The 15,937-nt window shown below is 33.2% G+C and overlaps 1 protein-coding gene, 1 long non-coding RNA gene and 1 pseudogene across 2 annotated transcripts; all 3 read left to right on the top strand.

The window, feature by feature from the left end:
• Positions 1 to 2,288: 2,288 nt before the first annotated feature.
• LOC132629323 (L10-interacting MYB domain-containing protein-like) lies at positions 2,289 to 3,709 on the top strand (annotated as a pseudogene).
• Positions 3,710 to 4,032: 323 nt separating this feature from the next.
• Positions 4,033 to 5,464, top strand: LOC132629324 (uncharacterized). The gene is made up of 2 exons (XR_009578177.1): positions 4,033 to 4,945; positions 5,047 to 5,464. It is a non-coding gene; the product is annotated as an uncharacterized LOC132629324 (long non-coding RNA).
• A 5,315-nt stretch (positions 5,465 to 10,779) lies between these two features.
• Positions 10,780 to 14,100, top strand: LOC132629322 (protein CRABS CLAW-like). Its single transcript, XM_060345009.1, has 7 exons — positions 10,780 to 11,059; positions 11,929 to 12,057; positions 12,165 to 12,252; positions 12,993 to 13,041; positions 13,192 to 13,267; positions 13,372 to 13,428; positions 13,771 to 14,100. Exons 1-7 carry the CDS (start codon positions 10,919 to 10,921, stop codon positions 13,774 to 13,776), a joined length of 546 nt encoding a protein of 181 aa, XP_060200992.1. The 5' UTR covers positions 10,780 to 10,918; the 3' UTR covers positions 13,777 to 14,100.
• The last annotated feature ends 1,837 nt before the right edge of the window (positions 14,101 to 15,937 follow it).

The following is a 15,937-nucleotide window of genomic DNA, read 5'->3' as shown; positions in this document are numbered from 1 at the left end:
CCATAAAGTGCTTAAAGTCACCCAAAAATGAAAAGTTGGGAATCCTAACTTTTTTTTTTGAGGGCTTAAAGCCATTTTCGTTGACCATTGAAATTATTTTTATATCCCTTATATTTTATTTTAATTCCCAAACTACCCTCTCACCCTAAAGCCCTAAAAGACGATCTGTTCCTCATTTCTTCTACAACAACGCAGCCTCCACGATCTGTTCATCATCTTCTACAACAACGCAGCCTCCAAACCCAGAACTTTCTTCACTCCCACTCTCCTCTCTTTCTCTCTCTAAAATTTCCCCAAATCGCTGAGTTCTTAAAAAAATGTAAGGTTGTAAATCTAAAAATCAATGTTGAAAATCGCTTGAGTTCTTCAAGTTTCTACTGATCTAAGGTATTCTTCTTCCTTATTCTTTGATTTTGCTCTACAAATTGTAATTTAGCTTTATTTCATCTTGCATGTGGATTTTTTCTGCATACTTGTGTTTTTTCTACGCTGAAACTCTCAGTAGAATCAGTGATGATAAGCTCGTTGTAAATCACTGATTTTGTGTTTTCATTTTCGTATCTAAGTTCGTTGGTTTCGAAGAAATTGCTTCTTCTGTTGCTGAGATACTGTCGATAAAGGTACTGTGCGATTTTCAGATTCCAATTTTTTAGTGTAATCAGTGAGACCATTCATTTTTTATTTGCTTCGTGTGTAGCATTGCTTGAACAATTTTGTTTGAAATCGACCTTTGTTAATGCGCTTTTGAAATAATTGTTTGATTATCGTGGATATTACGGATTGAAATTGTTGTCGAAGGTGATTCAATATTGTATTAACAGAGATCTATTAGCTATAACCAAGGAATCTGCTAGTATTATATGGTGATTTTTTTTTTTTTGGATAATGATACCTACAACTATTTTTTGCTGAAATTTCTTAGTTTAGTGGTGTGTTTGGTAATTTCTTCCCATTTTTCCAAGCACTAGTGGACTGAATTACCCGGTACCTGTGCTCGTTAAATTAGTTGAGGTGCACGCAAGCTGGTCCGGAAACCACGGTTGTAAAAAAATAGTTCTAGGACTGGTCCGACATATTTTAAATTGTACAACAACTTCACTACATGTCACCTGCGTGATATGTAAAGTTTGAAATTCACAAATTGGATAATTAGAAAAAAAATCCACATGAAAGCTTTTAATTTAATATTCTTCGCGATAAATATTTTTGGTTTTTAAGTAAATAATAACTCTATTTGATAAGATTAGTATACTGAACACAACAGATTTCTTGTATCTTTTCGTTCACTATAGCCTATGGATTTGCGGTAAGTACAAAGGCCTTCAGCTAATGCGGTAAACACAAACATGTGGATATATCTACATGAATAACAGTCGAAGTGCATTGTGTTTTAACATATAGAAATGTACTAGTCTGGGTGGTGATGTATATCTGTATTCAGTACCGTGGTAGTTGCCTTTGAACTACACATTTTGCTGTATAGTAGCTACTTTAAAAGTCCATCTTCCAGTGTGATTCTGAGCTGAATAGTGTCTGGACTATTTCATTTTCATTTTAGTACTTGCTTTTCTCATTTAAGCAAAAGAAACTGCAGCCAAATGCTCTGTAATTGTTGATATTCGTAATTCGTATCATGCATAAACCAGTTATTCAGAGTTATAGATAGTCAGTCAATTGTTAAATGTCTTGGAGTTAGGGAAGAGCTAAATCCTTTAACATTGGTGTATTGCTTCAGGATAGTCTATACATAAACCCAATTCTTTCTATGAGGTCAAGAAAACCATCAAAAAGGCCAAGATATGTTTCTATCAGTAAGAAGGGATAGTTCCTATTAATTTAATTACAAAATGACATTGTTACGCAGATAATATTTTGAGTGGTTCTTCAAGATTTTTGATTTATGTGCTTTTAGTCCCTTTATCATAATTATGCAGTAATCTACGGTGTGAAGTACTTCTCGTTCGACTGACCACCCTTCGACATACATTGCTACGCCCTTGGGATCACTCTGGCCAAGTATTCCGCTACCTGTGTGCAAGTTTCTGAAAGATGAATGGCAATAACCTATTTATATTTTCAATTAGTTTCGTATCTGTTATATGTTATACTACCTATAGCCGTTCTAATCCAATCTCATGTCAGAATAATGATGATTTTCTCATTTGGAACTGGGACTTCTGTGATTGGCTTGTGACTGCATGATTAAATTAGGTTAAGAGGAAATAATAACAAGAAAATGTAGAAGTTTCTAGTAGATACTGCTGCTGCGGCTGCTGCTGCTGCTGCTGCTGCTGCTGCTGCGGTTGCTGCTTCCACTTCTTCTTTATTATCTCTCTATTTTGGTATGTGTACAAAAAGCTGTGACTAGGGAATTGTGGCTGTGTGTTTAGTTATTGGGCTGCCAACATTATGATGTTGCAGAGTTCATGAACGTTTATTTCTCCTTTCTTTAGATTGTTTACATTCAATCATGTCGGAAAGTAGTAAAGCACGAAGTAATGCTAAGTGGGATGATGATGCCAACATTAAATTTATAGATTTGTGTGAAAATGAGATTAGACAAGGACGTAGACCACACACTCATTTAAATAGAGATGGATGGAATAATGTTGTTGAAGAATTCAATAGAGCCACGGGAAGAAACTATGATAAAAAAACAAATGAAAAATCATTGGGATAACATGAAAAAAGATTGGATTCTTTTTAAGAAGTTGATGAGAGGGGAGACAGGTTTAGGATGGGATGCCACGAAAAATACAATTATGGCAGATGATGATTGGTGGGAGCGAAAAATTAAGGTACATCTCTCACATTTTTATATATGTCTTTCTTTTTTTCTTTCATTGCTAAATTTCTTGGTTAGTTTAAAGTAGTTTTGATTTTTTTGTTACAGGAGGATGATCGATACAATAAGTTCAGGAAAATAGATCTTTCACTTATATGGTATCGCTATGATGCGTTGTTTTCTGATATTGTTGCTACTGGAGAAAGAGCACGTGTAGCGAATCAAGAACAAATGTCTGGCATTGGAGTAGATCATGATGAAGAAGGAACAAATAATATTGGTGGCTATGACAAAGAACACTTTATCAATCCTAGTGATGAAGGGAATGATGAAAGTGATGATATACAGAATGTGGATTCTATTATGTTTCCTAAGCTGTCACTTAAAAGACGAGGTTCAATTGATGATACTGGCACTAGCAATCAAGTCAAAAAAACAATAAGGCAAAATCTGGTGCGGCATCAATGAGAGAGGATATACACTCTCTAGTGGAGTTTATGTCTAGTAAAAGCACTGCTACATCCCCTTCGGTAGATGATCCCGTCATCGATAAGTGTATGAATATGTTGGCAAATTTTTCTGATATTCCTGCTGGGAGTGGAAAGTACAACTATGTTTGCAACATGTTTCTTAAGAAGGATGTACGTCAACTGTTTCTTAAGATGGAAACTGATGAAGCTCGAAAATCTTGGTTGGAGTATAACTATCAGTTACACCTTGAGAAAATGGGCTGATTGCATTGCTATGGTTAAATGTTTTTATTGTTTAATGTTCGAACATTATGGTTGTGCGTGTAAACTTTACTTATTGCTTCTTGTTTAGACATTGCGGTTGTATCCCTAAATCTTATGGTTGTACGTGTAAACTTTATGTATTGTTAATGTTGTGTTGACGTTGTGGTTGTATCCTTAGACCTTATGGTTATTGTTGTTGTGTTGGCTTTAATGAATGTGGAAACTTTATGTATTGCTGTGGTTGTTTTTCTTTGATGGAATAGTAATTTGAGATTTACAATGTGATTTTCCGAAGATAGATATGAGTGCATTGAAACGATGGAGTTTCTAAAAAATCTTAAAATTGGGTTGTTGGAAAAACTTTCATTCTTTACTAATTTGAGTCATTTCCATTTTCAGTTAAATGGAAAGTTGGGATATTAGCAATGTGGTATCTCCTCATTTAAGTGATTTGTTAGATGACGAAGATCAAAAACTAGAAGAGATTCGGAGAGAGCAAGATGAGAAGGAGCGGATGGCTTTATGTCATATAACAGGTAAATACATTTTGATGTATTGTGAAAAATACCTATGCAAAGAACCTTGTCATACATCAATGCGCTCTGGAAATGAGTTTATTCAAGAGATATTACGAGGAAATGAGACTCGTTGTTATGAAAATTTCCGACTGAAGAAGGCGGTGTTCATTGATCTATCCAATGACCTAACTGATAAATATGGGCTTAAACCCACTCGTGGAATGTGTATACATGAAATGTTAGGCATATTCTTGATGACTTATGCACATGGAGTTGGAAATCGAATGATACAAGATATCTTTCAACATTCTGGAGAGACAATTCATAGACACTTTCATAGTGTTTTAAAGGCCGTTTGTAAGCTTGCAAGAGATATCATTCAACCACATCCAAATTATAATGATGGTTGCGATGCTCACAAGCCATGTAAACAAAGATATCTCCCTTTCTTTAAAGTAAGTAACCCGTTTATGATAATTTGTTATTCTGCATTGTATCTTTACTACCCTTATATAACAAAAGCTTTATGATAGTTTCTTGCCCCTTAGAATTCAACGAGAAAAAAATGGATCCCAAGTTTCTTATTTTACATTCACTTCTTGTAGGACTATATTGGAGCAATTGATGGCACACATGTTAAAGCTAGATTACCGCAAGGTCAAGAGATACCATATATTGGACGTAAAGGTTATCCGACTCAGAATATTCTCGTCGTTGTTGATTTTAATATGTGTTTTACATTTGCATGGGCTGGGTGGGAAGGAGCAGCTCACGATAGTCGTATATTTGCTGAGGCCCTTCGTAGAGAAGAGCTCAACTTTCCACATCCACGCGGAAACAAATATTATCTAGTTGATGCAGGATATTCACACATGAAAGGATACATGGCTCCATACAAAGGAAATAATGTAAGATATCACCTAGCTGAATTTCGCCGCAGTGCAACTCGACAATTGCGAGAGCCAAGAGGACGCATTGAGAAATTTAACTATTTACATTCTTCTTGTAGAAATGTAGTAGAGCGCACATTTGGCGTTTGGAAAGCAAGATGGTCTATTTTGAGAGACATGCCATACTATCACATTGACACACAAAGGGACATCGTACTTGCTACTATGGCCATTCACAATTATATTAGAAAGAAATGCAATGTGGATGATGCATTCCAAACAGCCGAGAATGAGAGCTATATTCCATCGGTTGATTCTAATGATATTGGCACAACTTCAAGAGCTAACAATGTAGATGTCGAAGATGTAGGAGAACAAAATGATGTCTATTGGATGGGGTTTCGTGATATGATTGCTAGTGACATTTCTAATGCTTGATGCTTGTATTATATGAATATTTTCCACTTCTTGTATTTATAGTGGAGTGCTTTCGGTTGTATTAGCACTTTTATTTTGTGTCAAATTCTCCATCTTTGACACCCGTGCTTTTTAAAACACTGCTTGAAACAAGGAAAACTAAGGCTCTATTTGTTTTTAAAATTGACTAACATATATATGATTAGTAAGATGTTGTACAATGAAGGTTGGTGATCGATGTATGGTGATTAGTTGTGGATATGATTGGCAGTGGAGGTGAATAAGTGTTGGTAGAGGCCAACTTACGGTGGTGGCAGTGGTGGAAATGCCAAGTACTGGGGGTAATTGGTAGTTGTGTGGTGATAGTGAATAGCATAGTGGTAAAAATTTGTCTTCACAAGAATTTATAAATGAACATTTTTAAAGACTATACACGAGAAGGACTTTCCAGGAACAATACAGTAGCCAAAAACATAATCTACAGAGAAGAACTCAACATTTATTATCAGTGCCAAAACGTATCATTAAATCTTGTAAAATCCACTCTTCACCATTAACATAGGATATATCTGTTGGAGGAAGAAGAATGGTTTAATTAATATTCTCATAATTAATACACAACTCTTCATTCCAAAATAAGTGTCTCTTTTAGCTCATGCACCCCCCTTAAGTAACATGTATTTATAAAAAAATTAACTTAAATAAACATTTTATAGTGGAAGTGATTTTAAAATATAAATTACTTTTTATTTGAATCAACTTTAGAGTTTAAAAATCTTTTAAATCAACTTATTATGGTGTTAACAGATTTAAGGGTATTTCAGTCATTTTGACAGAAAATAAGTGCTTAACAGCACTTATTTACCAAACACATCAACAACTTATTTTAAGCATAAGCACTTTTATCCAAACACTCAACTGCTTATTTATAAAAATAATTTTCAGCACTTAAAAGTTCTAAAAGCACTTCATACATAAAAGTCACTTTTTTTAAGCCCATCCAAACGGGCTCTTATACCAGTTCAAAGTTATTCAATGGGGGTAATAGATCCCCCGCAAAGTTTAAGTGTCTTCTTGAAAAAAGAAAGAAAAAAAGGTCCAAATTCAGGGGGTATCGATGGATTTTCTCTATTCTTAAACTTTCAGTTCCGCTAGACAAGATGTTTTAAAATGGCCTTTGTTGCCCATCATACATATGTTGTGGACATAAATTAATTTGTTATGAGGCAAAAATTCAAAATATTTCAATCTAGTGAACCTGGTCAAATTGGCTACAAGTGCTATTTTTAAGTAAACAAAAAAAACGGCATTTGTTGCTTTCACAAGTCAATACAATTAAAACTTCTGCTAAATAGGCAATATGTTACACTATCTTCACAACCAGTAACTTTTTGAAATGTTCCAAACCCTCGTTTCATAGCCAAAATCAACTTATGCGTATATCACAACAAGAATTTATGTCTGATGAGCCACAATGATCATTTAAAAAAAAATTGTTAAGCGAGTGACAAAATAATTCAAGACTGTTGTAATTTTTTATTTTTATTTTTCGCAAAAGATAAAATTTCAAACATTGGGACACTTTTTGTCTCAACTTCATTCGGTTGGCCACATAAATTCAGTGTTAAGAACCCTTGGATATGTACACCCACGAGTAACGAGAAAAGTCCAAGGAAACATGAATCTCAAATTAAATAGACGTGTCCAATCAAAGCTTCCCGAAAAGGGTAGCAAAGAGGGTACTTGTAGATCAAATGATTATGTCCAAATCCGTATAAAATCAAAGGCAAACACAAACACGAGATGGAAGAGAAAAAAGTTAAAAACTTTAGTGCATAAGAGAATTGATTGGCTTTGGCATTTGGCATTTGGCATTTGGCAATACACTACTAAGAAAACATAAATTAGCAATGAATAAATTTTGTAGCTAAAACGGAAATTTTGCCGCTAATCATATTTAGGGATGAATTAACGATAAATTGTTTAAAAACTTGTTAGCTATAAATAATTTAACGACATATTAGTAACGAAATTCATTGCTAAGCTTGCTCTTTTTCTCTTTTAGTGATAGGTTCGAGGAAGAATGGGGGAATATTGTGGCCATAAAGGGAGCATTGATTTTGCATGCATGAGCCATGAAGTGGCAAAAGAAAGGCTCTATATGGAGTGGAGGGCCACCTTGGGAAAGTCGTTCATACTATGAAAGAAAGTTGTAGAGGATCAAGGGTAGAAATAGGTACTTTCCTTGTTTAGCAAACTCTTGAATTGTCCCATCAATTAAAAGACACAAACTTTCGTCTCATAACCTGCCTCAAAAGATCACTATGACAATGACTTGTGATTGTAGCACTGGTCATTTTCAGATCTCTTTCTTTAATATGCCACCCACAGAAAAAAAAAAAAGTGTATTAGATGTTAGGAAAACATAAGTGTCAATCAATTATGGTGAAGTATCAGGAAACATTTCTCAATTTCTAATTAGAGGTTCCGAGTCAGAACCGTAAAATGAAAACATATTTGTTAGAAAGAGTTTTGCATCCAAAGTGATCGAGCGCAACTTCAGATTAATTAAGCCTAAAAGTGGATATGAAATACGGTGGAAAAAAGAAGCCATAGACGTAACATGGTTTAACCGACCCATTCGTGCATTCATTCGACCTCTGCCTGCTTCTCTTTTTGTTTGTTCTTGTGATCCCTTTACTCATCTTTTCTTGAAATTACTGCGTACTCCTGTCGGCAGTAAGGATTTATATTACTCTTTTTGTTCTAATTTATATGGCTTAATTCGAATTTCGAGAGTCGAACAGTTTAATTTTTTATCATGAATTTAGGTATGGAATATTTAAATTTTTTAAAATAAAATTTACATATTTGGAGAACATATGAAAACGTACTATAATTCACAATATTGACAATTCAAAATATTTAAAAGATATATGAAACAATTACAGTTAAAAAAAAATTATTTAAATCTCAAAATTCAAAAAGTGGCACATAAAATAAGACAGAGGTGATAACTCTTTCCTTAATCAATTTAAGTTGTTGGAAAGCCGAGTCAGTAAATTTCGTATCTAAAGTAAAGTGCCAGCTGCCAACTTAAAGAAGAAACGATGGATAAATTTAAAGGTTATCATTATATTGCATTTGTCTGGTACGCGGACTAAATTATTTCGGAATTATAATTTTGGGACTAATTTATTCCATTTGAAAGATAGGATAAAATAATCTGAAGATTAGTGGATAAGGTGGAATATCCCATCTTTAAGATTGTACTTCATGTTATACTCTGTTTGGTAGAAGGTATAAATTTATCTCAGGATAAAGATACTTCTACCAAATATGGTACAAAAAAACAATGTTGAGTTATCCCAGCTTATACGATGCACCAAACGACCCCTTAATTTCTACATTTTTGTTTAATTGGATCATTTTTATTTTTAAAGAAACCTTGACTGCAATATCAAAAAGAGATTTTATAGTAGAATACCTATAAAATTGATCAAAAAGAGATTTCTTTGATAATATCAGTCAACCCCTCTATGTTTTTGAGTCTTTTGACGTAATGACAAGTTCAGTCCTAGGAAACACTTAAAAAACGAAAATCAGTTTTCTGATCCATATGTGTTCTGAACTTTTTACAGTCTAATTATCCATTGTCAGGTTTTAGACCGTGATTTCTGGCCATATATTCCACGTACGGTATTTCTTTGAGGGGTAATTCTACATATTGTGACTCAACTTTAATTTTTTCGTCGTAGAAATCATTAACTTATTTTTTATAAGTATAAATATGAGTAAATCTTTTTCCTAAATGTATCACTGAAAGTCATTAAATTAGTTTTTGTGATATTTAGATAAAATTGAGCGATTTTCTTATTACAGAGAATTATTTAGTGACTTTCATGATATTTTGATGAATTGAATGATTTTCGTTACAAAAAGTAGTTTAGTAACTCTAATGTAATAAAATGAAAATTGAGTGACAATCCATGATACTAACCATTTCTTTCATTTTCTGCATATTTGTTTGCCCTAAATATCAAAAGAAACAAAATATTGTATAGGATGAATAGATAAGCTTTTATTTGATAAGAGTGGCAAAGGGAAAGGCTTTACATAAAGATGCTGCAAGACGATCTGTTGAAATCTGTAGAGACAATTAAATTGAAAGAATCAGAGAAGTACTACAAGAATTATTGCATATCTAGGCTATTGTCCTCTTATGATTAATCAAAATGTCCTTTTGTTAGAAGAGGAGTTGTTGCTTGCTATCATATAAATCATTTGATTTAGATTTAAATATTAGTCATAAAGCTTAATTCTTACTTTCATCAGCATCTCTATGCAAGAGATTTCCATTTTCTTCCTAAACAAAGGACACTGACACTTATTTAGACAGTAGCATAGCACATGAGATATTACCGAGGACCATTGGTGAATAACCTAAAATATAATCCCTTACTAGAATGAAGGTAAGGACAATTAATTACAATAAATCGACCTTTGAATTACACATAATTTGAATTAGCTTCTTGACATTATAATGTTATATTAATGTGCAAGTTAAGCCCTACTAAAGGTTATATAGTTATGAGGTTTTAGGTTGTGATCTATTGGAACAAATGTGTACTTCATTTTCACCATAAGTTTAGTTTAAGTTTGATCATAAATTAAACCTGATTGCATTTTTTTGTTTATGTTTGTCAAACAATATGATACTTTTGTATTGCCATGTTAGGGCCAAATTTTGAAAAGACCTACCCCTTACCCTTAGAAGAGTTCCGTTAGAGATTTTAAAGTACACTTGATTGATATATTTAAGCTAGAAGTTGAAATAACACAAGCCATAATCATCCAAGTATTCATGTAAATGGCACATACTAGACACGTATCGAGAGGTCACAAAGTTAATCGAGCATATGTCAAGTGTCCATCAATTTAACTTCATTTGTCTGTTTCCTTTGTGATAGCTTAATACTCCGTTCGTTTATGTGACAATATTTCTTTATTAGTTCATTGCAAAAATATTAAAATAACAATTAACTTTATACTTCTCATTTTACCTTTAATGAGAAGTTTTTTATAATCATGCAGATGTGTGGTATATTAAGCCCACAAGTTCTAAAAATTTATTAACCTATAGTAAATGTTATAACATATTTAATATCACATATTTCAAAAATCTTAATTTCTTTCTTAAATTTCATGCAAATAAAACTTGTACCTTATAAATTGAAATGGGGGAAACAGTGGGGAATCTAGTGACGTAGATACGGGTTCACAGGAATTCAGTACCTTTTACGACAGTACTCTGTACATGTATTGAAATATACATTAAATATTCATAAATATTTAATTGTGAACCCAATTGTTATTATATATCAATTAACTTGAGCTCGTGTTAATAACCATTAACTTCAAATCTTATCGGCCTTCGGGAGGAAGCAATACTCCAAAAGCATCCAGCTGGAATTACAAACCCCAAAACCCTAGATTTTTCCTTCTTGCTTACATTCATCTTTGAACTATATATACGCACTCTTCAAAGTCCAAAACATATATTCCACTTACTATATGTCTTCCTCTTCTTCTAATTCTGGTAGCTCTTGTCTAAATTTATTGGAAGCTGCTGATCATAAAACCTCCATGGATTTGGCTCAATCTTCTGAACATCTTTGCTATGTCCGTTGCAGCTTCTGCAACACTATTCTTGCGGTATTAATCTCTCAATTTCATGAGATATATGCCCCATTTTCATATACTAAATGTTTATCTTTCAGTGATGTCTGCCATTATTTAATTTTATGTGTAGTTTCTTGAAAGGGCAATGGAATGGAATGACAGGAAAGTTCAAAAGAAAGCTACTGTGATTGTTTCCTTCTTATGACTTTATCTATAACAAGATAAGAGAGCAAATCTATTTTGTCAAATCACATGCTATACACACAAAATATATGCTACTGTTATAACTATCATTTCTTTTGATTCTCACTTTCAACATTCTATTTTTCATCATAGAATATATGCATATACACGTGCACACTCATATATACAAACACCAAGATGAATCATGATTCATGTCTAACAACCCCTCCTCTCCTCCCCCTATTCAACAGACTCGTGCGACGTTTTTTTTTTTTCGGATTTAACTTCTATATATATTGATAGTTTAAATACGCTATTAAAGCATTTAAAAGTGTTAAAGATATATAAATACCCCTAATAAATGAAATTAGTAACATGTAGCAGGAGTTGAGGGCTAACTTTGTCTTTGTTGGAGAGCTCTCTGTCTACCACGTTTGAGGCAAAAGGGTTCAAATCCCATCAGTAGCGTAGTGTCCCTTTCTTAGTTGAGGGTTAGCTTAATTGGTGAGCTCCCAGTATACCAGTTAAAGTAGAAGATTCAAACCCTAATAATAGCATCTCATTCCCTTCCTCTTTTCCCTTTCTCCCTCTGAAAAAAGTAACATGTAACACAGGGCAAGTAATCTGTTCCAACAAGTTAAAGTGCAGTGTAAAATTTAATTTACACTATCGATCGATATAATTAAGTTAATTTTTTATTTTTTTTATTTTGGTTATAGGTGGGAATTCCATGCAAGAAGCTGTTGGATACAGTGACAGTGAAATGTGGGCATTGTGGTAATCTTTCCTTTTTAAGCAGTAGACCTCCACTTCAACCCCAATGTTTTGATCACCAACCCACTCTTCAGGTAATTATAAGGTTACTTTCTTTCTTTATTTACTTTCCATTTTTGGGTTGATTATTTTTATTTTATTTTTAATAAAGAATGGATGTTTCTTTCTTTTTTTCTCAAAGCATCAAGATTTCTTCAGCAATTTCAAGAAGGGCCAGTCTTCATCTTCAAGTGAACCATCATCTCCAAAGGCACCTTTTGTTGTAAAACGTATAAATATTCTCTCTAGCTTCTAATATTCTTCCTTTGTCTATTTGTTGGATTTATTAATTCATAGATGAAATTTAACTTTCAATTTATTGTACCAAAATTATTAAACTACTATATTTTATAACAAAAAAAGTCCAAATATATTCAAGTATTACCCAAAGTCATTAATATATTTTTTGTAACAAAACCATAATTAAACTTTTGCCTAAAAATAAAAGAAGTCGCTAAACATTTTTTTTTAAATGAAAAAGCTATTCAGCTTTGTCTTAAGTATCATATAAATGTCTTTTTTATCTCCTTCTAATGACTTATTGTGATACTTAAGCAAAACTGAGTGATTCTTTTCATTAAAACAAATAGTTTAGTGATTTTCGTGATATTTAGATAAAGTTAAAAGTGATTTTCCTGTTACCAAAAATAATTAAATTACTTTAACTATAATAAAGTGAAAGTTAGAGTGACCATAGATAATAAGTCAACCAGTGGCGGAGCCAGGATTTCCGCCGAAGGGGTTCAAAATATAAAAAAGTAAACATACGAAGAAGCCTAAGGTGGTTTAACATCTACTAGATATACATAAAAAATAATTTTAACCTTGTAAAAACAGTATTTTTTTCTACCGAGGGGGTTCGGATGAACACCCTCGGCTCTATGTGGCTCCGCCACTGAAGTTAACCCTCAATTTGGCTTAATATAAACTAATCATGATTTTTTTATTTTATTTTTTACTCTGGTTGCAGCTCCTGAGAAGAAGCACAGGCTACCATCTGCCTACAATCGGTTCATGAAGTAAACATCATCTCTTTTTTTTCTTTTCTTTTCTTTTTTTTTTTTCATTCAATTTATTTCTTTAAAGGTCGTAGATTATTTTAAGTCCTAAAACCATGAATTGTTTTTAAATTTATACTTAATATATTTCACTTTATTATTATTATAAAGGGCAGAGATACAACGTATTAAAGCAGCACATCCAGAGATTCCACACCGAGAAGCTTTCAGTGCAGCAGCTAAAAATGTGAGTTAATTAAAAAAACAAATCTTTTTAAGTTTCACTACCTTCTTTTTTCAAGCACATATAATTATATCAAGCAATATAATCTAATAAAGTTCTTGATATAGTGGGCGAGGTACATTCCTAATAATCCAAACGGGACCTTGGCTGAGAGCAGCAATAATGTAAGGTTTTATTATTTGTCCTCCTTTCTGAATCAGCTCTTGAATATTTGTTAGATTTCACTTTATACGACATTATTACTATTTGAAGAGTTAAACAAATGCAAACACTATAATATTTTTGAATTGTTAAATAGTGCGACTTGTAGTTCTAAATATATAAATGTTATTTAAGAAATTGGAAGATTTTATGTTTAAATTTACATTAAAAAAAAAGTCAGTTAAACTGTGTCACATGAAGTGGAATCAAGAAAATAGTAATTCTTTTATGTTCTCTTTTTCGTAATTGGTTGTATGCTCCATGTGAAATGCTTATCTAATGAAAGACATTCTTGATTATTTTAGGCTTAGGCATTGGAGGAGTGAAGCAAAATTTGGGATCTACGGAGAGATACTATGAGTCTGCTTGGAAGAAATTAATTAATATTAGGATGGTTGACTTCAATTTGTTTGTCTTGTTCTCAACCTTTTAAATTACTCTGGTACTCTATATTATGACGGAGGATTAGTCTCTACTTATTTGCTACTTTCAACTTTTGTAGTAAAAAAGAAAGTATCTTATGATATATGTATTTTGCATCCTCTTCCCCATTTGGATTTCAACTTATTATGAATTTTGGTGTCTTTTTCTTCTTGAATATATTGCTTTTCTACATGTTTGAAAACTTATAAAGTAATTATTCAACCATGTTTGTAACTAAATAACGCTCTTAATTATATATATATATAGTTTAATAGTTATTTATTTCTGAAAGCTAAGACAAGTAATGTAGTGAACTGGTAGGGGTCTGCCTAACCCCACCCACCATTGAGGTGGCTTAAAAAAAAAAAAAGTAATGTAGTGAACTGAGCACTCGATAGCTCCCACGCGCACTTATTCATAAAAGTCTTCTTTTAGGCATTTCATTGAGAATATAGGAGGCATAAGGTTTACTAAAAAAAATCTCTTTTATTAAGTCAATCTTGACTTACCTAATTTATTGTGTAAATTCCACTCCTTCAATGCTCAGGTGTGCTCAACAATCAAAGTCTACAATTGGGAGAGTGTGGACAATCAAAACGTACTCGAAAATCAATTTAATCTAAGGCATAAGTCCCAGGTTATCCCACTTTTAGATTACTAGGGTACATATGGTTTATAAGCTAAATGACTAATCAAACTAATAAATCACACTACTTATAGTCGTTTTCGAACCATATGTAAAAGGAGTTGGGAATTACCTTTGTGAAGAATCTCAAGGTCCCACCCCACCCCCACCCCCCGAAAAAAAACCCAACCCCAATCCCATGAGTTCTTGAAGTAAATTCCCGAAATCTATTAAGATTTGCCATGTGTTTTTATGTAGGAGCATGAATAAATGGTAAAAATCTATATAAATAGTCATGAATTACTCACCTTTTGAGTATCTTGAAGCGCCTACGCTGATATCTTCTCAAAAGCTTTCAACCACGTCTGAAAATAAAATGATTTTCTCTCTCCCCGACATACAAATATTTAGTTTTTCGGATTGTCCCCGCGAGTTATATCTCACCTGGTCTTAGCGCGTAAGTGGAGCGATGCGGAGGCGTCACACTCAATTTGAGCCTCAGTTCCTACAGCGCTAGCTGCATCGGTTGTGCGATGCCGTCGCGCTGAAGAGAGGCCTCTGAAACTACCACGCTACTGCTAGTGCAGCACGACACTTGTGCGCTCGTGGTCTTCCTGTGTTTTTTCTTCTTCGAGTCACTTTTACACGGTCCCTGCTCAATTTAAAGGATATAGGGTATTACAGTAAGGATTTGGTATACGATAGGTACAAGTCAGTATCCCGTCTTTTTTATGTTTTACAGACTTGGATTTTGAAAAAGGGGAGGGAGAAGGAGCCTTTGACCCGCAGAAGGATTTATTCAGTCACACAGTTTGAGCTTTCTATTTGGTTGTATAGAAAGGCGCAATGGACTGGTATTTTCCCTGTCCAGATCATTTCGGGGAAAACATATCATTTATGATGAGGAGAATAAACATATTGCAAAAGTTAGATGAAAAAAAAAATAAGTGTTGAAAATTGTACATCAGTATTATGCCTGTCAACCGGTTCCAACCGGAACCGGACCGGGAACCGGTTAGGAAACTGGCCGGTTCCGGTTCCAAAACCGGAACCGCCTAACCGGTTCCGGTTTAACCGGTTCCGGTTAACCGGTTTTAAGGTCCAAACCGGAACCGGTCCGGTTTGGATTCGTTAAAATATATTTTTTTTTTTTTGTATTATATATATATATTATAGTATTTATTTGTATATTGTAGGTATATTTACATATGTTATACAATTTTATAATTAAAGTTTAAATATTTACTGACTAACAGCCTAACAGCAAGTCAGCAATACAGAATAGTGTTTTTCGTACACATATATATGTATAACTTACATATACTTATATATATGTAACTTAATATATATATATATATACTATATGTACTTATATATATGTACTATATACTTATATATATGTATAAGTTAATATATATACTATA

The sequence above is a fragment of the Lycium barbarum genome, chromosome 2, assembly GCF_019175385.1.
Source record: "Lycium barbarum isolate Lr01 chromosome 2, ASM1917538v2, whole genome shotgun sequence".
Classification (NCBI taxonomy): Eukaryota; Viridiplantae; Streptophyta; class Magnoliopsida; order Solanales; family Solanaceae; genus Lycium; species Lycium barbarum.
This window is presented reverse-complemented; position numbering and strand designations above follow the sequence as displayed.

What these genes read in the sequence shown, in the direction of transcription:
- LOC132629322 (XM_060345009.1), top strand. Translation starts at nt 10,919, where the DNA reads ATGTCTTCCTCTTCTTCTAATTCTGGTAGCTCTTGTCTAAATTTATTG. An exon ending in TCTGCAACACTATTCTTGCG is followed by an intron (nt 11,060 to 11,928) that starts GTATTAATCTCT and finishes TTTTGGTTATAG; the next exon opens with GTGGGAATTCCATGCAAGAA. An exon ending in GGCACCTTTTGTTGTAAAAC is followed by an intron (nt 12,253 to 12,992) that starts GTATAAATATTC and finishes CTCTGGTTGCAG; the next exon opens with CTCCTGAGAAGAAGCACAGG.